At 58.7% G+C, this 23,537-nt stretch overlaps 1 protein-coding gene across 1 annotated transcript in view; it reads left to right on the forward strand.

Moving 5' to 3' along the window:
- TTYH2 (tweety family member 2) overlaps positions 1–18,297 on the forward strand; it is a 44,536-nt gene extending 26,239 nt beyond the window's left edge. Inside the window, exons 5-14 of the mRNA XM_075562179.1 lie at positions 1,672–1,767; positions 2,168–2,240; positions 6,467–6,536; positions 6,718–6,773; positions 7,934–8,026; positions 8,147–8,239; positions 10,631–10,773; positions 11,390–11,578; positions 11,916–11,994; positions 17,613–18,297. Of these exons, the coding sequence (XP_075418294.1) occupies positions 1,672–1,767; positions 2,168–2,240; positions 6,467–6,536; positions 6,718–6,773; positions 7,934–8,026; positions 8,147–8,239; positions 10,631–10,773; positions 11,390–11,578; positions 11,916–11,994; positions 17,613–17,693 (973 nt within the window). The 3' untranslated portion in view covers positions 17,694–18,297. The remainder of the gene's footprint in view (positions 1–1,671; positions 1,768–2,167; positions 2,241–6,466; positions 6,537–6,717; positions 6,774–7,933; positions 8,027–8,146; positions 8,240–10,630; positions 10,774–11,389; positions 11,579–11,915; positions 11,995–17,612) is intronic.
- Positions 18,298–23,537: the final 5,240 nt, after the last annotated feature.

Below are 23,537 nucleotides of genomic sequence, written 5' to 3' on the forward strand. Positions count from 1 at the left end.
TGCAAGGCTGGGAGGGGCTCAATGTTCCCGTCTGTGGAATGGGATCTTCCCATTGGGACAGCGCCAGCTCGGGCCCTAAGAAAACTCCTAGGTGGTCTCACAGCCGGCTCTGACCCCACAGCCCCCCTCCACAACTTTCCTGGGACCCCAAGCAGTTCATAGCTTGGGAGGGGGCGACTCCATACTGTGCTGAGGGTGAGGGCTTGGGTCAGACCCCTTCTTTGGGCCTGAAATCTTAATTTGTAAAGTCTGTGCTGCTGGGGGGTGGCCCCTCACCGTGCTCCTACTCCCTCCAACTCTGCCCCCCTCCCCCTCCAGAATAACACTTCCTCACCCCCTCTGTGGAGGCAGAAGTCCCCGTGAAGTGGACAGGCCAGAGGACTGACTTGGCTCCTGCACCAAGAGCAATGTAATCAAAAGACTTCCCTCCTTTGTGGCGGGGGAAGTTCCTGTCTCGCCCTGCACCCTGCGCTGTCCAGCGTGTGGCCCCTCAGACCGGCCCACCAGGGAGCAGCTAGTCAGGCTGGGGTGCCAGGCGGCCCCAGGAGCAAAGTCCACCCTCATTCTTCAGCCTGGGCTTGGAGAAGCCGAAGAGGAGGGACCCACCCCCCATGGTGGGAGACCTCATGGTCAGTGGCAGAGAGGAAGATCCTCCGGGAGGTGGAGGGACACAGGGGGTGCAACAATGGGCTCCCAAGGGCAGCGATTGTGAGCCTGGCCTGGGACCGGCGGCGTGTCCTTCTGTTGCCAGCAGGGTCCCCGTGAGTCAGAATCGGCATACCTGGCAATGGTTTGGGAGACCCGAAGGCCAAGTCCGGACAGCCTGTGTCCTTCTAGGGGAGCTCTCCTTCCAGCAGCCCTGGGCAGCCCTTGGCTGGTGGACAGGCCTCTCCGAAGGGGCTCACTGTAGAGTGCTCATCAGCTGTAGTTCACAGGGGCCGTGTGGACAGAGACGCACTCCACCACCGAGGGTCTGCGTGACTCTCACTTTGCGGAAGCAGGCGGCCGGCCAGGCCTTTCTTCCAGCTACAAGCCCAGAGCTAACTGACCCCTTGCCGCTGGATTCTACATCCGTGTGCGGGGAAAATGGGACCCTGAACTAAGGAAGGCCACAGAGGAGCCAGGGCGTGTGCGTTGTGGTGCTGCCGAAGCGCTAGCAGGACAAACCGATCCATCATGGAAGAAGTGGGGCTAGAGTATTAGGAGGCAAAGATGGACAAGCTGTGGTCGGGGATATAGAAGCAAAGGGCTCACGTAGGAAGCGTTGAAGGGAGACCTGGGCCTGCAGAACCGTCACCGCTGCTGAATCCAAGTGTGTGCCCAAGTTACACAGAGCACACCTGGGCGACCCGAGCTGCCCTGCTGGCCCTCAGGCCGGCCACAGAGATCTGGAACCGGAGTCTTTGTGTGAAATCCAACTGGCTGCTTCTGACGTGGGCACAGCCTGGAGCTCCCTGGTCCAGGGCTGGGCAGGGCCCCAGAAGATCTTTCAGGCTGGGGGTGGGGGCAGAGACCGTGCCCAGGCCCTGGCCTGCTGAGTTGCTGGCTTGGGCTGTGTTGTTGGGACGGGTCAGAGTGCCTGGGGCGGGGGTGGGGGGCTGTTCTCCGGGTCTGTGAGTGGCATGTGGGATGTGCTGCCCCGCACCCCCTGATGGCTGGCCCCTCACCCAGGTGGCTGTCCTACCTCCTGCTCTTCATCCTGGACGTGGCCATCTGCCTCATCGCCTGCCTGGGGCTGGCCAAGCGCTCCAGGTGCCTGCTAGCCATGTGAGTAGCCTTGGACAGGGTGGGAGTAAAACACAGGCACCCCCCCACCTCCTGACCAGCCCTCAATGCCCAGGGAGGAGCTGGGGAGCTGTCTTACCTCTGCCCCCTCCTCATCCTCCTCTCTTTTGAGTGTCCCTGGAGCCCTGGAATGGACGCCTCACTCGTGGGACTCCTGGGGCCCCTAGCTGGTGGCATGATTGACCATAGGGGTGAAGGCCAAGGCTGCCTCCAGAACCCTGCAGGAGTCTGGGTCCCAGGAGGGCAGCATTGGGCTGGGGCAAGGGCACTCTGGCCTTCAAGCCCTCCCAGCATGTGAGGCCCACGGGGTGGCAGCCCACAGACTGGCGCCTGCTCGCCAGCCTCTGCCGAGCGCCCGCTGCTCAGCTGCTCTGTCTCCTAGATTGCTGTGCTGTGCGCTGCTGACCCTGCTCCTCAGCTGGGCCTCCCTGGCCGCCGACACCGCCGCCGCCGTGGTGAGTGGGGCTGGGGCTTCCGAGGGCGGTGGTCACCCAGGACCTCCCGCAAGGGGTGGTGTCCCCACTTTCAAAGTCGCCAGGAGGCCGTTAGAAACGGGACCGGTGGTCACTCCGTGTGACCGCGCCGGGAGCAGCACGTTCACTTCTGCCGGAGCCTGAGCTCCCTGCCTGCCATCGGTCAGTCCCGACTCACAGCAACCCCGAGAGCAGGGTTTCTGCGTCCCTCGCTCTTTACGGAGGAGAGAGCCTCTTGCTCTCCCGAGGCGTGGCGCCGGTTTCGAGCTTCCGACTCCGCAGTTAGCAGCCGGGTGCGGAACCCACAGAACAAAGCCAAACTCACAGCCATCGAGTCAATTCTGATGACTCTCAACCCTCTGGGGCAGGGCAGAGCTGGCCCTGTGGGTTTCGGATACTGTAACGTTCTACAGGAGTACAGAGCCTCCTCTCTCTACCTCAGAGAGGCCGGTGGTTTCCAACTGCGGATCTTGCAGTTGGCGGCCAGGTGATTCACTGCTGGGCCACACTAGGAAGCCATGCGGGGCTGCTCCGCTCTGCTCTGCCAGGTGGGGTCTCTATGAGCTAGAATACACACGAGCAATAAAACCCAGGGAAGGCCGGAGCTGAGGCTTCCTCCCACCCTTCCCTCTCTGAGGGTCATCACCAAGGTGACGGTCTGCCCCCCCCCCATGCATTTACACACGTTGGAGGGCCACCTGCCAACTTCCGAAAGACCCATCAGAGCGCCCAGTTCGGAATCTGCACTCCCAACTCCATTACTCTAGTTTCAGAAACCAGAGACAAAAGGCCAGGCTTGGTCTTTTGTCCTGCAGTCCAGCTCCCCGGGGCAGGGCCCCCAGCCAGCCTTGGCCCCCAGCTTGTTGTTGTGAGGTGCCGTCAAGTCCGATCCAACAACAGAACGAAACGCTGCCCCGGCCTGGGCCGTCCTTACAACTGTCCTATTGCCCGAGCCCGTGGCTGCAGCCGCCGAGTCCGTCCATCTCCTTGAGGCCCTTCCTCTGTTTTGCTGCCCCTCGGCTTCACCAAGCATGGTGCTCTTCTCCACAGTCTGGCCTCTCCTGGCAACATGTCCAAAGTACGGGAGACAACGGCTCGCCACCCTTGCCTCTAAGGCACGTCTGGCTGCACTGCTTCCAGGACAGATCTTTTTGTTCTGTTGGCTGTCCATGAGGAGCCCTGGCCGCGCAGTGGTTGCGAGTTGGGCTGAGATCCTCATGGGCCACAGTTGGAAACCACCAGCTGCTTCTCGGGAGAAAGACAGGGCTTTCTACTCCCGTAAACAGTCGCGGGAACGCACAGGGGCAGTTCTACCGTGTCCTGTAGGCCGTGTCCTATAGGGTCACTGTGAGTTGGCATCCACTCTATGACTGTGAGTTCGGTTCCGTTTGTCTGTTTTCGTAGTCCATGGTACTCACAATATCCTTCCAGTCTCTGGCCTAGAACCTCTGAAGTGAAGGTGCTTGGGTGCCCTGGTCCAGGGAGAAGGTGTGGTCCTCTGGCGTAGGGAGAACCTGGCCCAGGGAGGGGGCGTGGTGCGCCAAGGCTACAGAGTCCAGATGAGGTTCCTGAGGGCTGGTCACAGCTCTGAGTGTCTGGTCACAGTAATTCTGGGTCTGAGAACTCACCAAGTCTGGTGGGGGTGGGTCCCATCTGAGCCTCTGGTTGAAGGACCCCACCATCCTCATAATCCCCTCTTCCTCCATGTCCCAAACCCGAGGGGGCTTTGAACCTGTCTCCTCTCCCAAGCTCACAGCCAAAGCACTCCCCGGCCAGTGGCTGACCGGGCATTTCATATACAACAGAGAGAGTCAGGGCTCCTGACGGGGCAAGGTTGGTCTTCCCTGAGCCTTCCGGCCACGCCAGGAAGCCCCGCTGGCACAGCAGTTACACACTGGGCTGCTGACCGCAGGGTCCACAGTTCGAAACTACCAGCTGCTCCTTGGGAGAGAGATGAGATCTTCTATTCCAGCAGAGTGACAGTCTCAGAAACTCACAGGGGCCGTTCTGCCCCGTGACTCATTCAACTCCGGCTCATCACTGCCCGGTACCTGGGTGTACAAAACATTTGAAAGGCCTCCCGGCTCCGTAGAAAGGAAAGACTAGGCAGGGACGCGGTGGGGGTTCCTGGAGGGTACCCGAAGGCGGTCAGGGGTGGATTGTGGGGAGGCGCTAGCTCATTCAAGGGCAACCAACTCACCAGGGGGGCTGTACCCCCACTCTCCTGGAGTCGGTTTCCCAGACGGGAACTGTCGATGAAGTGGAAAGGCCAGTCTTTTCCCACCACGTGGGTCGCAGCTCAAAGCATAACCACTCTACCAACAGTGCTTAACACCTAGCGTCAGGAAATACGTGATTCCGGCTGGTGTGGGTGGGGACGGGGAGGTTGGAGAAGAGGCTGACCCCAGACACCAAGAAGAGAAGACCAGGCAGCAGGGCTGAGGTCCTGCTGAAACGCAGCCTGTGTGTATCCTGGGGTGAGGAGGGAGCCCGAGCTACAGCTGGCGGGGGCTCTGGGCACAGCTGCGGACACAGCTGCCGCCCTGACAGCCCTCCTCGCTGACCATTGTGAACACAAAGGAGCAAGCACAGCTCGGGCGCCCCAGCCCCGCCTGCACCCTGGCCACCCAGGCCTGATCGCACAGGCTGGCCATGATGGGCCACCCAGGCGGGGGGGGGGCAGTCCCTCCCAGGCATCCCGGGGGTGGGTGGGTGGAGGGGCTTCTCCTGCACCAGGCTCCACTGTTCCAGATACCAGGGCCACTGACCCTCCCAATGGGGTGTGTGGCGGCGGGAGGGGCACGGCTCCTGCTTGTTCAGTCAGGCCCCATGCGGAACAGCTGAATGGGCCTTTGATGGGCCCCTGAGGCTGCTGACAGCCATCAGTGTGGGGAGCTTTTGTGTAGCCTGGAGCTGTGGCCCCTCCCCTCCCAGTCACTCAGAAGGACACCAGATCAGAGGGAGCGGGCTGAGTAGCAAGCAGTTCAGGGGAGTGGCATTCTGAGTTGTCCCCTGCCCCCCAGGCCTCTGTGACTTCAGCTGTGCTTGGGGTCAGGAGGGGAGATGAGAGACAGAAGGCACACGGGGCAGGTCCACGGCATTGCTGGAAAGTTCTAGAAGGAGGGAACGTGGGCTCCCTTCAGGGCAAAGAGAAAGTGGGATGAGGTGGAGTCCAAAAGGGAAGGTGTCTCCCTCTCCCGGGGCACCAGGACCCCGTGAGGACCAGCCCACTCCCCCGTGGTTCTGAAGGCCGGGGAGCCACAGTCAGGGTGTCAGCCATGCTGGTTGCCTTCGGAGGGAAAACCTGCCACTTGCTGTCCCCCTGCTCTCCGGGGACATTCCCTTGGAGTCCCTGGCTCGGGAAGGTGCCATCTCTGCATATCTGTGCCCCCTGTCACCACCTGGCTGTCTTCTCTCTAAGTCCATTTGTTGATAAACACGCCCCACGGGCTCGGGTCCAACCTAGTCTGTGTCACCGCATGTGACCGGAGGACATCTTCAGAGACCCTTAGCGGTCACCCAGCCAGAACCTGCTCAGGGTGACAAGCTCCCTCACCCAGCGGGGACCCGTGTTCTCTGAACCCCGAAAGCTGACACGAGCAGGACTTGTTCCGAAGACGAGCCCTTAGGATTCGATTATCTGATGGAGTGGCTGAGGGAGGCTCCTCAATCAGCCCCCAGAGCCCACAGCTCGGGGGACGTACACTTGGCGAAGAAAATATAACCGGCTCCCAGCAGGGGGACTGTGTCCCCTGGGAGAGGGGACGGGCCCCCTTCCTGGGGTAGAGTATGAGTTGATGTTTTTGTAACTCAGTACAGGATGGCTTTTAGAGCTCTGGTTACAGAGGGGGAAACAGAGGCACTGGGGGAAAATACATCACTTGGCCAAGGTGACCAAGTTAAGAACCCCCCCCACTAGCCCCCCCAAAAATTCAACTCCCATCCAGTCGATGTGGCCTCACAGGGGAACTGGCCCTGTGGGTGTTGGAGACTGTCACTCTCTGCGGGGTGGAGAGCCATCTTGCTCCAGCACAGCACCAGGTGGTGGGTGGTTTCTCCAATGATTGACCTCAAGGGTCACAGCCTGTAATGTTATAAGGTAACCACGACAACAAAGTTAGGAAAGCGATCCCAAAGCTGGGTTCCTTCCTGCCCCTGGTGGGCACTGGTGCCTACCCCTTCCTTATCCCCGTCTCTCCCCGGCTCAGGGCACCAGCGACTTCTGCGTTGCTCCTGACAGCTTCATCCTGAACCTCACACAGGGCCACATCAGCACAGGTGAGGAGCCCTCCTTCCTGCTGCCCCGGCCGCTCCTGGGGCCCAGCCCACCCCCGGCCCTGGGCGCCAAGGCCAGCTGGACCGCTGTCTGCTTCCTGGAAATGCGCTTCTTAGGGAAACCTGGCTGGGCGGCCAGGTCACATGAGAGCCAGTGCCTGACACCTCTGACTTTTCCCTGCAGAGGTGACCCGCTACTACCTGTACTGCAGCCAAGGCCCAAGCAGCCCCTTCCAGCAGGTACAGTCCTCCAGCCTCCCACTCCATCCCGGCAGTGAGGGCCAACCAGAGGTGGCTGGGGTGTTCCCGCCTTCTCTGACAGGGGCGATGCCATTAGGCCCGGGTTCCCGATCAGGGCTTGATTAGGCATCATGCACACCCCCATTCTCATGTGTCCCTGAGTCGATTCTAACGGTGACCCTGTGGGACAGGTGTTCCCGTGTTCTCGAAGGGGTCAGGAAGCAGCTGGTGGGGCCTCACTGAGCGCTTAACCACCGAGTCACTGCAGCACAGGGTGGGGTGGGGTGGGTGCGGATTTGGCTGCTGGCAGAACCTCTGCAGGTGGAGCTCCTATTCTGGGATGGGAGAAGAGCAGCGGCGGCTGGGGTGTCCTCCCCCGGGGAGGTACCTGAAATGGGACGGTCACTTCGGTGTTGGCCGAATGCGCCTTCATTTCCCGCCGCTGCCTGGCACCGCTGTTCACACCCCCGAGGTGCAAGGCTCCGGTACAGAGGAAGCCTAAAGGACCGGGAATCGGTGTGTTTGCCCAAGCTGGGAAAGCTGATGAGGCCAGGCTAAAAACTGGAGCGAGGGTGCCCACCTCTGAGAAAGGAGGGATGCCGGTACCTTAGTCATGCATTGCTGGGCTATGAGAAACAACCCCAACCAACCAGCCTCAACTAAGGCCAGGCGTCTGTTCCTGAGTCTGTGTGGACCCGGGGGGGTGGGGTGATGTGTGTGTGTGTGCAGGGGAGAGCAGCCCCACAGGTTTTCTAGGCCAGCATCCTCAGACTGGCAGATCTAGCCCTTCTTTCTCCCTCCGAGCCCCAGGGTGGGTCTGAACCTTGGAATGGGCGAGTTGGAAGAGGCCGGGTGAGTTCTGAGAGTGATAGAGCCGCCATCTCTGAGCCAAGCACCGTCGTTCTCAACCCGGCTGGTGAAGAGATCTGGTTACTGGCGATGCACAGACTGCCCCTGTTTTCTGAAAGGGAAATTCGGCCTCTGCCCCTGACCCTCCTGGCCCTGCCCCACCACGCTGTTGCCCACCTGGGTCTGGAAGAACCATTTCAGAGGTCCAAGCAGGTCGAGGGTGGGGCCTGGGACTCTAGAGTCTGGGACCCACACGCTTGAGTAGCTGGGAGCTCTCAAGAACCCCAGGGTGGCTGTCCTCCCTGGCCTAGGTGCTGACCGTCTTCCAGCGCTCGCTGACCGCCATGCAGACTCAGACCAGCCATCTGCTGCAGCTTGCTGTGCCCCATTTCCCCACGGCGCAGGTGAGGCCAGGCCCGAGCCAGCTCTGAGCGGGAGGCATAGACTGCCCCCCTGGGGGGGCCTTCTCTGCCAGCCCTCCTCCTGTCCCTCCAGCCTCACAGCTGCCCTCTCGCCCACTGCAGAAAGACCTGCTGGAGATCCAGCTCCTGCTGAACTCTTCTGAGGCCAGCCTGCACCAGCTGACGGCCCTGCTGGACTGCCGAGGGCTGTACAAGGTGTGGGGGTGCCCTGGGGCCTTGGGGTGGTGGGGGCGGGGCTAGCCATACACAGCAGGCTAGGACCGGGCTTTGGGGCAGGGAGGACCTGGCTTCTTGAGTCTCTCCGGTGACCAGGACGGAGGCGTGGTGAAAAGGATGAGGCTGGAGAGGCAGCATCCGTTCGGGCTAGAGCGTGAGCCGGCCCTGACCGGTCCCTGCCCCTGGCAGACTGTGACCAATGCAGAGAACACTTGCGGGGGGGCCTGTGCTGTGGTCTCCCTGGAGTCGACAGCTCTCGGCTCTCAGATGGATTTAGGGAAACTGATGAGAATGATGGAACTGCCGATGAAGCTGGCAGTTTCCACGTGTAACACGCCCACGTGTGCCACACCCACAGGAAACTAACACACACCGGCTTGCTCGGGTTTTAAGTCTCGCTCAGGGTGGTTCAATAAATTCTTTTTTTTTTTTTTTTAATTTTAACAATTTATTGGGGCTCATACAATTCTTTTCACAGTTCATATATATACATACATCAATTGTATAAAGCACATCTGTACAGTCTTTGCCCTAATCATTTTTTCTCTTTTCTTCTTTTACATTTTATTAGGGACTCATACAACTCTTACCACAATCTATACATATACATACATCAATTGTATAAAGCACATCCATACATTCCCTGCCCCAATCATTCTCAAGGCATTTGCTCTCCACTTAAGCCCCTTGCATCAGGTCCTCTTTTTTTTCCCCTCCTTCCTCCCCCTTCCCCCCTCCCTCATATGCCCTTGGTAATTTATACATCGTTGTTTTGTCATATCTTGCCCTATCCGGAGTCTCCCTTCCCCCCTTATCTGCTGTCCCTCTCCCAGGGAAGAGGTCACATGTGGATCCTTGTAATCAGTTCCCCCTTTCCAACCCACTCACCCTCCACTCTCCCAGCATCGTCCCTCACACCCTTGGTCCTGAAGGTATCATCCACCCTGGATTCCCTGTACCTCCAACCCTCATATGCACCAGTGTACAGCCTCTGTCCTATCCAGCCCTGCAAGGTAGAATTCGGATCATGGTAGTTGGGGGGAGGAAGCATCCAGGATCCGGGGGAAAGCTGTGTTCTTCATCGATACTACCTCACACCCTAATTAACCCATCTCCTCTCCTAAACCCCTCTATGAGGGGATCTCCATTGGTCGACACTTGGGCCTTGGGTCTCCCCTCTGCACTTCCCCCTTCATTTAATATGGTATATATATACATATACACATATATACACACACTTATACGTTGTTGTTTTTTTTTGCATGATGCCTTATACCTGGTCCCTTGGGCACCTCGTGATCGCACTGGCCGGTGTGCTTCTTCCATGTGGGCTTATTTGCTTCTGAGCTAGATGGCCGCTTGTTCACCTTCAAGCCTTTAAGACCCCAGACACTATCTCTTTTGATAGCCGGGCACCATCAGCTTTCTTCACCACATTTGCTTATGCACCCATTTGTCTTCAGCGATCCTATCATGGAGGTGTGCAGTCAATGATATGATTTTTTGTTCTTTGATGCCTGGTAACTGATCCCTTTGGGACCACTCGCTCACTCGGTTCAATAAATTCTTAAGAAAATGCTGTTATCTTGAATTTTTCTGGAAGCCTCTATTCTTCCCTAATTTTTCTGGATCTTGCGGTAAAGAAAACAAGATTGAGAAAATTCACGATTTTTTCCCCCTGGAAGCACCCCCCTCATCTAACGGCCTCACAGTCACCCTGTGGAGGAGATGCCGTTTTGAGGGAAGGAAGACTGCGTGTGTCATGTTGCGATTTGACACGTAGGATCCTGAAGATTCCCGAGCTGGAAAGTTGAGGGGCAATTTGCCTCTGGACCCTGACTTCCAAGTCAGAACTGCTCAGCAAGGACCAGCCACCCTCCTCGCCCCTGGTGCTGGCTGACCGTGGCTCCTGACTGGTCCCCACGCCCTCTCTCCTGCGCTTCGAGCCTGGCCTAGGACACATGGCCGCACAGGGCTGGGCACACACCAGCTTCCATCCCTTCCATCCTCCAAGCCTCCTGAGTCTTGGGCCACCTGATGGCAAGATCCAAAGTCCCCACATGTCCTCGAGGGTCTGGCCTCGCCTCCTCCCTTGGCCCTTTCTGAAGCCGTGCTCCTCCTTGCTCGCTCTGCAGACAGACTTCTCTTAACTTCAGCTCACCCCCCAGCCGTGTCTGCCCGCTTTGGCACTGACCTCCCCGCCCACACACACTAGCACACAGTCTGTGCTCGGCACATGCGTAGGGAGAACCCAGGAAGCCCATCGTGCTGGGCGCCAGTGCAGCTGTTGCAGGTGCTTGGGGTGGGGAGTGGCCGGGTGAGCCCAAGTGTACCCCATTCTCCAGTCAACAGTCTGCCCCTCCTTCCCAGGACTACCTGGATGCCCTCACCGGCGTCTGCTATGATGGCATTGAGGGCCTGATCTACCTGGGCCTCTTCTCCCTCCTGGCCGCCCTGGCCTTCTCCTCCATGATCTGTGCCGGGCCGCGCACCTGGAAGCACTTTGCCACCAGGTAAGTGGGGGGTGGGGGGCTGCCACCCTGGGCCTTCCTGGGATGCTGCTCTGAGGCCGATGGCAGGAATGGGGCCGACTGGGCCAGTGGCATTCCTGCAGGAGCATCTCTGGGAATCTAGGCCCCTAAGGGCAGGTTGGAAGATAGAGCCAGGCTGAGAGGTGACAGCCCTGCACCTCTCATCCCGCACAGCTGGCTCTCTTTTTCGGGCAAGACTCGGCAGGGCAAGCGGGGAATTGTTTTGGTTTCTGGGAGGGCCACCAAGGGCCAGCTGTAGGCAGTGCTGTCCGGGAGCCCTGGGCTCCTCCGGAGGCCAACAAGGTGGTATCGGGGCCCCTTATGAGCAGATGGGACACGAGGAAGCCTGGTCGGTTTGCACTGTCGGGATGGTGGGCTTCCTGGAGGAGGAGGTGGGTGTGAGGTTGGGAAGGGGAGAGCTGAGGATTCCGGGGGCGGCAGGCAGAGCTGAGGCCCATTCCTTAGGAGGGTCTGCAAGAGACAGGCCTGGCCAGAGCACAAGGGATGGCGGAAGAGACCAAAAAGCAGGCACGTCCCCTGGTAGCCCCGCCCCTCCCCCCCTGGCCTCTGACAGCCCTCTATCCATATCCTGTCCCAGGGACCGGGACTACAACGACATCGACGAAGAAGACCCCTTCAACCCCCAGGCCCGACGCATCGCCGCCCACCACCACCCCCGGGGGGCGCCGCTCCACAGCTTCTGCAGCTACAGCAGCGGCCTGGGCAGCCAGACCAGCCTGCACCCCCCGGCGCAGACCATCTCCAACGCCCCTGTCTCCGAGTACATGTACGGCCCAACCCAGCCAGGCCGAGGGCCCAGGGAGCCGGGGGGTGGGGGTGGGGGCAGGCATGCCAGGTGGCCCGCCGGGTCCGTCCCCTCTAGCCTCCTCCAGGTGCCCACCACCCAGAAAGGCATCCACTAGATGTCCATCGTCTGCCCTTGTCAGGAGCTCTGGCCCCTCGAGGGATGGCCACACTGGTCACCCCAAGATACGTCAGAGCTACCTGCTCCCCACACTTTGTGGGCCCCGCCCCCCCACACCTGCCCATCTCGTTCCCCAGCAGGAGCCTTGGGTAGCGAAGCGTGTACCCCGCTGAGCGTCCTTCTCTCCCCTCCCCCCCAGGAACCAGGCGGCCCTCTTCGGTGGGACCCCGCGCTATGAGAACGTGCCGCTCATCGGAAGAGGCTCCCCGCCGCCTACGGTAACCTGGACCTCGGTGGCAAAGTTTCTGTCCTTCCCCGTGTGGGGGAGACGATGACAAATAAAATCTGCCAACCCCAGCGCAGTGGCTTGTCTCCTCCGAGGTAGAACCGGAGGATCCAGATCCGCTGGTGCTGAAACCCACAGGACACCCACCTCGGGGGGGTGGGAGCTAGGGGGTGGGGGTGGCGTGGGGGGGGCGGCATGGAGCAGGCAGGCCAGGAGGGGGGTCGGAGGACATGGGCAGTGGTCCTCAGATCAGGACCTCTGGTGCCATGGTGAACCAGAAGGCCAGCTGTTCACACCCCCACCCCCGAGGGTCTGCCCTACATGGCTGTAAAGAGTCGCAATCAACTAGAGAGCAGTGGGGGTAGGTGGGGGTGTTCTTTGGGGCTCTCAGATAAGAGGACTCGACCAGCACTGTCTCACATTTCCCTGGCTCCCCTGTAACCGTCCTGAGTTGCGTGACCCATAGGTTGCAGCAGACAGTTGCGCTCCGCTGGGTTCGCATGACCTCTGGTGGGTGGGAAGACTGCCAGGCCTTTCTTCCTGGTGCCTCTGGGTGAGGTCTCACCTTCTTGTTCGTAGCCGGATGCATCCCCACGCGCACAGGCCGGGGATTCCTTTGCCGTAGATCCAAACCGATTCCCTGCCATGGAGTGGATGCCGACTCATAGCACCCCGATAGGATAGGCTAGAACTGCCCTGGGGGTTTCTGAGACTGTGACTCTGTGGGCCTTTCCGTCAGCCAGTCCGAGGGAGTAAGGTGAGGCTTTCACACCCTTAAAGATTGACAGTGTCCGGAACCCAAACAGGCAGTTCTGCTCTTGACCTAGAGCAGTGGTTCTCAACCTGTGGGTTGCGATCCCCAAAGGGGTCGAACGACCCTTTCACAGGGGTCTCCCGATTCGTAACAGTAGCAGAATTACAGTGAGGAATTAGCAACAAAAATAATTGTATGGTTGGGGGGGTCCCCACCACAGGAGGATCTGTATGAAAGGGTCGCAGCATCAGGAAGGTTGAGGACCACTGGTCTAGAGGGTCACTGTGAGCCTGAACCACTGTGAGGGGGGTGGGTTTTCATGGAGTCCCCTGGTGATTCGGGTGCTGGCTGATCCCCGGTGCAGAGGGAATGTGCGCCTTCTCGTGTGTCTCTCATAAGCAGGTCACACAGCTGGGAGCCTGCGCCTAACCTACACTCGCCTGTCTTCTTTGATGCCTCGGATGGAGCAGAGGCCCTGGAGATCACAGGCTGGGTTTTCACCAGGGACCGGCTTAGCCGCTGAAAGGACAGACACACACCCCGCAGGGGCAGAGACAATAACTTAGTGACAAGCTGCCTGAAGAGAAGGGAAGGAGGTCCAGGGAGAATGGTTTCCTTTCAGATCTGTACCCCACGGGCTGCAGGGCGGGCTCACCCAGCTCTCAGGTCCCTGGGTCCAGACCTGCTGCTCACCCTCCACCTCCAGCCAGGGCCCCCTAGAAGCATGCTGTGGGTAGGAGCCTGGGGTAGAGAGTGCCAAGCTGAGAAGGGGGGTGGGTGGGTGGAGCTAAGAGTCCCAGGAATCCCGACTGGTACAGAGCTGGGCAGAGAGACCAGGGACAATGGTCAGCCTCCAGAGCCAAAGGCCAACTTGTCCTATATGATTTCTGGCACTTCCCCGCTCCCTGCCTCTGCGTCCCCACCTGTGCATGGGGATGATAATAACACGGACTTATTAGGGTGGCCAGGAGCCCCAGGGGTGCCCTGGGTTAAGCTTTGGACTTCCGACCACAAAGTCATCGGTTCAAGCCCACCAACTGCTCCTGGGAGCAGGACGAGGCTGTCTGTTCTCGTGCAGGCTACTTTCGGAAAACCTAAGGAGCTGTCCGCCACACAGCCTTGCAGGGATGCTGTGAGTCAGAGCTGACTGCGGCAGGGGTTTGGTGTTGTCTGTTTTCCAAAGCCATCGTATTGGGAGCTGATAGGGATATCGTTTTGGGAGCTGGTACGGATATCGTATCGCTCCAAAGCCGGGCACGTCAAGCAGTATTGCGAAAGTGCTGCGTGGCTGTGGTTTTTGACTGGCTCTTTTGTCCCTTTGCGTGGCCAGGGCCTTGGGGGTGCGGCCTTGAGCAGTCAAACAAAAGGATGGCCCTGTTTGAACCCCCAGCTACTCCCCTGAGGGTGATGCGACCTCGGCCTCCCTAACAGCCATGACTCAGGAAATGCTGGGGGGCAGCCCGATGGCCCGGCAGGTGCGGTGGGAACAGACCTGGTGGCCGTGGGTTAGGATCTGGCGTGTATGTGGCATCTGCACAGAAAGTGAGCGGGGGAGGGGGTGGGGGCAGAAGACAAGGCCGGAAGTCCGTGAGGGCGGTGACAGCAGAGGCCTGAGCCAGGTGTTTGTCGGGGAAGGCGCCCTTGAGTCGCTGTAGGTGGGACACCTTTCACCTGCCATATCCAGAGGGTGGCTTTGCGGGGAGGGGGCAGCCAACACTGGACAGAGACCAAGTGAGACTCACATGTTCGCAGGCACCCACAGAGCCAGCTTACCAGATGCCATAATCCTGAGAACCAGCGTGGACCTGGGGGTGGGGGTGAAAGCTGCCACCTGACTCTGGGGCCTTGAGGGACGATCCTTCATGGGCCTGAGGAGCAGGTGACGACGTCTGAGCTGTACCTCAGAGCCTTGGAGGACTAGCGGGCTGCGTGTTGGGCTGCTAAGTGCAAGGTCGGCTGTTCGAAACCACCAGCCTCTCCTCTGGGGAAAGATGAGGCTTGCCGCTTCCATGAAGATTTACAGCCTAGGAGACCCACAGGGCCAGTTCTACTCCAGCCCATGGGGTGGCCATGAATCCTCCGAATCGACCCTACCCGTGAGTTTTTGGCTTTTTTTTTTCCTCCTTAGAGCAGAGGCCATTTGTCCCCCACCAGAGACATTCACAGTGTCTGGGGACATTTTGCCAAGGGATTGTCCCTGGCATCCAGAGGGTAGGGGCCAGCCCTCACCACACAGACTGGCCGGCTCTGCCCAGGCCTCCCAGGCCTCCTCCCTCCTGGGTGCATGTACCCCGGGCACAGCCTGCCCCCTCACATAGTGCCGTGGACGCGCACTGACCCGTTCCCTTTCTGGGGTCCCCGGGAGGGAGGGTGGGCAGGTTGAACCTCTTCCCGCCAGCGCTGCTCTGGTTGAACCTTCATCCCAACCAAACAGAAGTCAGAAGCCGGGGAACCGAGGGCCGAGTGTGATTGGGAGACTACTCTCTGTTTGGAGGTCCTCGTGGCACGGAGGTTTCCCTCCGGGTTGCTAATCTTGAGGCCAGGAGTATTCTACTCCTGTAAAGAGTTAAGAGCCCCGGAAACGCACAGAGGCAGGACTACCCAGAATCAACTCGATGGCAGTGGGGGGGTGTTTGTTTGGGATACAGACAGCCCCCTCCCCATACTTGTCCGAAGACCGAATAAACCTCCCTCCCAAGCATTAAAATGCCGTTGGGATGGACTGGCAGCGAGTTGTGTTTTCCGTCTTGTTTTTTTTCTAAACAGTCCCTGCTTAGGTAAAGTTGGCTGTGAGGTCCCACCAGCCTCAGGGGAGCCCCGCCCTATGCCACAGGCAGCGCCCACTTTGTCCGGCTGCTACCTAGGAGGCCCAGAGGCTGGAAAGGACCGCTCCACTGGCCCTGCCCACCCCAGCCTGCACCATACCCACCCGGATGTCATCAGTCAGCACCTCCTTCTCCCAGCTCCATCTCTGGGACAGATGGGGTGTCCAGCAGTGTTTGGTTCCAGAGCTAGGCCTCCATGAGTAGTCTCCAGGAGTCTCCCCACAAGACCCCACCCATCCCTCCAGGCTGTCTCCTAAACCATTGATGGAGAAGATCCAGACTGTTATCAGGCGCCCTCACAGGGACCTGACTCACTGAATTGGAATTTCCTGGAAGAAGCCCTCCTCCAGAAAACCCAGCCCACCACCCTCCAGCCGACTCTGAGTCAAGCTGCCCTACCAGACGGACAGAGCAGAGCTTCTGGAATGGCAGACCCTGCAGTTAGCCGACCAGCGCGTGACCACAGGGCCACCAGGGCTCCTCGGCCATCTCCCAGAACCTGGGGGAAGCTGTCTGCTCCCCTGGAAGGCTCGTTGGGTGGGGCGGAGGGCTAGGTTTACATTTCTAACCAGTTCCCTGACTAATCAAAACTCACTGCCAGCAAGTCGATTCCCACTCAGATCAGAGTCACCCTGCCCCTGTGGGATTCCGAGATTGTGACCCTCTAGGGCAGCGGTTCCCGGCCTTCCTGATGCCCAGACCCTCTCACACAGCTCCTCACATGGTGGTGACCCCCAAACCATAACATTATTTTTGTTGCTACTTCATCACTGTCATTTTGCTACTGTGATGAATCGGCCAACCCCTGTGAAAGGGTCGTTCGGGCCCCCCCAAAGGGGTCTTGACCCACAGGTTGAGAACTGCTGCTCTAGGAGCACAGACAGCCTCATCTTTTCCCCAAAGAGCAGCTGGTGGCTTTGAGACACCGATCATTCGGTTAGCAGCCTAATTTGCCACCCACTGAGCCCCCAGGACCCTAGCTCAGGGTTACTGTGTCGGTCCTCGCGGTCCTCGCATCCAGTGGAGAGCCTAGTGGTGGTGTGGCTTAAGCATCAGCTTTGGATAATTATGGACCAGCGGACAGTGGACAGGGGGTTTTGCAGCAAAGCACCAGGCTATTCAAGCCCGTCGGCCGCTTCTTGGGAGACATCTAGAGGAGGGTCCCGGCTTCTATCGAGATTGTAGTCTCAGAAACCCTGGGTAGGGTGGGTTGCTTGGGAGCCCCGGAGGGTAGTGGTTACATGTTGGGCTGCAAACCACAAGGTCAGCAGTTCGAAATCAGCAGCTGTTGCAAGAGAGAAAGAGGAGGCTCTCTTCTCTCATAAAGAGTCACAGCCTCAGAAACTCACAGGAGCGCCGCCGTCATCCCCTGTCCCATCGCCCTGTCCTGTCGGGCCGCTAGGAGTCTGCAGGGACTCGATGGCGATGGGTTTGGTCTGGGGTTCCAGAGTGGCCTCTTGGAATAGCTTGAAGAGCTTTAGGAACGACTCGCAATTGTGAATTCTAGAAAGCGCGCCTGGGCTGGGGCCTGCCTACCTCTGAAGCAGCCCTCCCAGCCCCCACCCACCCAGATTTCTGAAGCTCCGCTGTGGTGGGCGGGGCTCTGTGGCATCGCCGCCATCTTTTCTGCTGAGGGCTGTCAAGGGCATTTATACCTCAGTCAAGGTCACAGGGCATCGCGGTCTGCACCATGGGTGACCCCTGCAGGCTCCAGTGCAAGGTGACCTGGGCCTGGGCATGGAGGGTACCTGGCCTCTGAGGCTAGAAGCTGGATGTGTGATCAGCCTAAGCTGGGAGTGGAACAAGGGATACTCCCACCTCCCCAGCCTTGACCTCTCACTTCAGTCACCTGCCAAGTAGGGCCACCTCCAGTCCCACGGGGCGCTGAGATTAAAACTCGTACTGGGCTGGAGTAGTGGCAGGCCTGGCTCTCTCTCCTCAGTATCACCCTGTCTCTTACTGCAGTGTCCAGTGTGTCTGGCCCTGTGACGAGGTCCTCTGTGCTGACTGGCGCCTCTTCTCTCCCCATAGTACTCCCCCAGCATGAGGGCCACCTACCTGTCCGTGGCAGATGAGCACCTGAGGCACTACGGGACGGAGTTTCCTGCCTAAGCACACCCCCTCCGGCCTCACAGAAACCCGAGCCAGGAGTGGAGGGCGGCTTCTGCTGCCAAGGGGAGCGCCGAGGACAGCCGCAGAGGCCGGAGACACAGGACACGGGCAGCCTGCCCGCTTCTGTCCACCGCCACCAGGCGCCAGGCTTCCCGGAGCTGCCGTCTCCAAACCGCCTGGGCCTGGCTCCAGAAGCCTGGCTGGGCACCAAAGGAGCTTCAAATGGACTCCATCGACAGGACCCCGCCTCCTGTTAGCACAGGGGCCTGAGTGGGCGCCGCTTTCCTGCTGACCACCTGGCCAGAGGTGCTGTCACTGGCGATGAGACTGGATACTGCCCAGATCAGAGTCCCCAGGCCAGCTGGACCCTCCTGGTCCCAGAGCGGGTATTGGGGAGCTTCAGCAGGAGGCCGCTGGTTCCAGGGTTGTGGGGACACAGCCGGTGCCTGGTGGGGTCTGTAATGAGCCCTGGTTGGGGTGGGGGTGCCAACCTGCGGGTCTCACCTGTCCTCTGTCACTTTATCAGCTCCCCTCCGTCCTGGAAATGATGCTCTGGGGTCTCAGGTATTGACAGGCACTCTGAAAACAGCGTTAACACTTTTTTGGGGGGTGGGGGTGGGGGGGTTAAATGTGGGTGTGTTTCACTTACCATCCATGATGGCCAAGCAGCGTTCAGCCACACAGATGGGGGTGGGGAATAGGGTGGGGGGGGTTTCAAAAGTTCATGGGAGAATTCTGTTTGCTCCATTGTCCACCAACTGCTGACCACAGTCACAGCCTGTCATGTGCACTTCTTTCCTCTTTTTGAAGAAAGGAACACACTTTTAAAAAGCATTCACCCCCTAAGGGTTTGCAAGACCCCAAGTCCAGGCTCTTGGCCTTATCCTGTTGGCAGGGAGACTGTAGGGGCTGCAGGGCCCAGGCTGCTCCTGCTGCTCAGTCGAGGCTGGGTTGGTCCCCTCCCTCCCCCTCCCTTAATCCTGTTTTACTACCTCCACCTCCTCCACTACCACCACCTCCACCACCACTTCTGCATCCAGCTCCTCTACCTTCTCCTCCACTGCCAACCGCCCCCCTCCCAGTACCACATATTCCTCCCACCTTCCCTGCAGCTCCAGCCCCACCATGGAGGCTGGCTAGAAGGTTGTCATGGGGTGTCCATGAAACGTACAAACCCCATAACATCCTCTTTCACTGGAATGTGGCGGCCACAGATTTGCCAAAGAACAATGCCACGGCACATGCAGGCCCTCCCTCCCACTACTCTGTTCCTGGCAGACCTCTCAGGCCCTAGCCAGTTTGGGGCCCGAGGTGGAGGTGGGGAGTGTCTAGCTTCAAGGCCCAGAGCACCTGTCGCCTCCTCTTTGTCTTGAAGCACGTTTGGCACCAGAGGTTCTAGCAGGAAACTCTACCCTACCTCTTCGACCACGCCGTGTCCCAGGCCCCGGCTGTACCCACCCAGCCCTGTCTTGCCCGGGTCAGGGTCTTTGGTGCTTCCTGCCTCCTGCCAACTTGGTTGCAGCAGGGTACCCCTCCCCCACTGGCCACCCCGAGGCAAAGTGAGGCCGCTTTTCCTCCAGGCAAGATTGGCAGCGAGGTTCCCCTCCCGTCTCTCACCCACCTCACCCTGGACACACGCCCTGTGTCTGTCCACAGCACGTGGCAGGCAGGGAGTCCTGCGACCCCCCGGGGATGCTTCTTAACAGAGCGTCATAGGCACCTAGAGGAGGTGCTTGCAATGCATTTAAACGGCACTAAAACTCCTTCGTGGCTCCCGATGGAGTGAGGTGTGCAGGCAGCTGCTACCTACCTGTGTAGCCTCGCCCCGAAGAGAAATAAACCCCTTGTACTAAGCGCGTGCTGTCAGCGTCCACCTTCTCGACCTCAGGGGCTGACGGGCTGGGGAGAGGTATGGAGCTGGGCGGGCTCTTTTCGTCAGAGCCCAGGGTTGCAGCCACGGTGTCTGTCCATCTCCTGGACGCTTGTCCTCTTTCTCACGGACCCGCTGCTTTCTGGAGCATAAAGGCCCTGGTCTCTCCTGGCCACATGTCCAGAGTCGGGGAGACAAGTCTTGCCCTCCTCCTTCTGACTGCACTTCTTTGGAGACAAGCGCATTCTTTCTCCCGGCAGTCAGTCCATGGCTACACAGTCACCGTTCTCCGCAATTCGAAGGCATCAAGTCTTCGGAATGCCGCCATTCTTCGCTGTCTGAGCGTCCCTTGCATCGGAAACAATTGAGCAGACCGTGGCTTGGGTCAGGCGCACCTGAATCCTCAACATGACCTCTTGGCTCCTTAACACTGGACACAGACCCTTTTAACCACCATGTGCCCCATTGCAGGATGCTCTGGATTGCTGGATTCCACTGGGTGTTGCTTGTGCATCCCAGGAAAATGAAATCCTTGACCACTCCCATCTTTTCTCTGCTTAGCTGTCTGTCGGTCTAGTTGTCTCTCCCGATCACAGGTCCAAAGTAGGTGAGACACCGTCTCTCCACCCTTGAGTCCAAGGAACGCTCCGCTGGACAGCCTCCAAGATGGATCTGCTTTCCCTTCAATGATCTCTCACAGTCTTCGCCAACATGGAGGTGTGGAGGGCCTTCTAAGCAGATGTCAGTGTCCGTTTCGGGAGAAGGCGGGACCCTTGTCTGGGGGTCAGCGGGCCGCTTGTGGTCTTCCAGGTGGTCTTGCAGGACCAAAACAGAGGTCACTTCAGCACTAGCGCTTCACCAAGTCCCCTTCCCGACTGGGCTCCTAATACTCTCAGTCGTGTGGTTAGGTGCGACCCACTGTGACAGCGTAGAGGCATTGGGTGTCCCTGGCTGTCATCTCTGAAGGAGCGACTGACCCCGGGGCACTCCTAGGGGGGCTCACATCACCTGCCTTGCAGTGAGCAGGTGAGCGTGCCGCCCCTGTGTTAGTCCAGGTTGACTAGCGAAACAAATTCATAGACAATCATGTGTATAAGAAAGAGCTTTGTATCAAAGAGCAATGGTAGATTGAAAAAACTTCCCAGCCCAGTCCAGATCTAGTCCATAAGTCCCTCTTTAGACTCATGCAGTACATGCAATGATGCCGACTGCAGGAAGATCACAGATCCGTGGGGGTAGAAGGTCTTGTGGATCCAGTGGCAGTGGAAGCATCTCAACACTGTCTCCTCCAGCTCTCTGAGTGTCTCAACAGCAGGAAAGGGAAGTCAGAGAGAGAGTGTGTGTGTGTGTCCCCCCTCCAGGAGTTTGCAGAATCCTCAGGAGAAGGCCATGCCCACACTGGCCTCGTTGGCTATGACCTGATTGACACCCCTTTGCTCAAGCTGACCAGAGATTGTGTAACTGTCACAGCCCCTGAGCCACCAGGCCTCCATGTTAGCATGCCCAGCGTGTCCTGGGTGTCCCACACACGGATACACAGTTCTTGCTCATGGTAAGAACATAGGATCTGCACATGCTGGTTGTCCAGACACACCACAGTGTTCAGTGGTCACCATAACTTGTTCCTCGATCCATCCATGACCCTGAGCAGCAGAAAGGGATCCCCTGGGGGCTAATGAGGGGTCACAACAACCTGACAAGATGGTTCTTCACAAGTCAGAGGTGCTGAGAGGTTGGGGACCTGGTTGAGCAGAAGCCTCCTCTAAGACTCCCTCTCACCCCTGACTACTGGGCCCTGTGTAATCATCAGGGGTGAAGGGGCTCTCAGGTGAGGCATGCGGGCTGCCCAACTCCACCAGCTCTGTGGTGGTCTCTGCAGGCTTCCTAGGTGCCCGCCTCTCCTGGCAGGGCCCTCTGCTACCCTCATCACCTCCGATGTGCAGCCGTGGTAGGGCTGGCCCCATGGCTTCTCCCAGGAGATGCCTAGTTAGCAGTTGATTTGTGCACCCTTACATGCACCCCTACATGCATCCTACACAAACAGTGTGTGCACCTTGGGGAGCCCCCACGAGGAGGTACAGAGAGGTCTGCTCCCCAACAGCTCAGGCTCAGAACTGTACCAGGGAGAGGGCATCCCTGAGAATCGTGGGAGCAGGCACCCTAGTGTAGTGGGTTCTGGGTTGAACTTGGAACCCCCAATTTGTTAGTCTGACCCACTGGCCACTTGTGGGAGAACAAGGAGCTCCCTCAAAGAAACCCCAACAAGAGCCACCCAATAAAATGATCAGAGAGAGAACCCCCGCCCCCTTGGAAACCCACCGGGGCAGTTCTACTGTTACAAGCCTGAATCGATGGCAGTGAGCAGGTGGAGGATCTGTTCCCCCTAAGCCCCCCTCATCCCCCCTTTCTAGCAGCACTGCCTCCTTTGCCTCACTCTCAGAGTACCCCGGGCAGTGGGTGGTTGAGAGCAGTGGGGGGGGGGCGGGGGGAGCTCTCTTTTCTAAGTCGGCTGGCTTTTTTTTTTTTTTACAGTACCTGCTGCTCAAATGAGGTTGCTTTGGGACTCTGATGATCTCTGAGACCTGGAGTGAGCTGGCAGCAGGACCTGTAAGTGTGGGGGGGAGGGGGGGCAGAAAGCTCAAGGGTGGTTCTGACCCACGTGCGTGGGGCTCCCCTTCATATCCCAGCCTATGCCTCTTCCTCACCCATGAGAGGTGTTGGGGCCAGAAGAGACCCCAAATTTCAACTCTTCATTTGTGGGAGACCATGTGCGAGGAAGTTTTCAACAGGACCAAGACAGAGATACGTGTGGTGGGGGGGGTAGGGAGGCATCAGCACAAAGTCATCACGGGGTCCCAGGGTTTCCAGAAACCCGGCCACTTAGACGGGACAGGAGGACAAAGCAAAGGTACCCTCAAAGCATGCATGGTGGCAGATCAGTACACAGCCCTTACAGGCAGGGCCGCAGAGAGGGGGCGGGACCAGGACTAGGGAAGATCCTAGACAGGAGAGCCTATAAGACAGGATCAGGTCTTCCATCGAAGGCTGTCAAGATATGACTCATGAACATGCAGGCCCTAGTCCATGCGGGGCACACCCAGACAAGTCCCACCCCGGACTGGCTGGGGGTGTGGTGGTAATTCGCTGGCAAACACACGCCGCCTGCGGGCAAGACTAGTCAAGGGCTGATTCACGGTCATAAGACAATCCATGGAGACTGAATCTCCATAGAGACCCAAAGATGAATCTGGGGCTCACACTGCCATCCAGCTCTGCTACAGAGGGGAGGGGGGTCCCTTTCCTCCCAGTTCTGAGCAAAAAGTTCAGATTGGGCTTTAGGTGGGGCCAGGGTCTTCCTCAACCTCCCTCCTGGTTTGTGGTGTCCGGCCTCGGACCTTAGGGCTCCTTTGTTTGTAGATGGACATGATCAGGGCTGGGACTCCCTGCTCTGCTAGGACCTCATTGACACAACGAAAAAACCCCAACCCCACTTACTGCCTCCCAGTCCGTTCTGACTCACGGCGGCCCCAAACAGCCTCATCTTTCTACTGCAGAGTGGCTGGTGGTTTCAAACTGCTGACCTTGCGGTCTGCAGCCCAAGGAGTAACCACTACACCACCAGGGTTCCTTGACATAAGAAAAGGAAGCCTTATTCCCAAACAGGCTCACCTGTGTTGGTACTCAACCCCCGGCATCCTGTCCAGCCTGACTCATAATGACCCAATAGGATGGGGTGGAGCTGCCTACAGGACAAGGTAGACCTGCCCCTGGGGGTTTCCAGACTGTAACTCTTTACGGGAGTAGAAAGCCTCGTCTTTCCCCCACTGACAGCTGGCGGTTCCGAACTGCTGACTTTGTGTTTAGCAGCCTGGTACCACTATGCCACCAGGGTGCAGTCAAACTCACAGGGACCCTTATATAGGACTGTCTGAGCAGAGAATCAATTCAGTAACCTGGTTTTATTTTTGCTCATT

This window comes from Tenrec ecaudatus, chromosome 10 (assembly GCF_050624435.1).
Source record: "Tenrec ecaudatus isolate mTenEca1 chromosome 10, mTenEca1.hap1, whole genome shotgun sequence".
NCBI classification, from domain to species: Eukaryota; Metazoa; Chordata; class Mammalia; order Afrosoricida; family Tenrecidae; genus Tenrec; species Tenrec ecaudatus.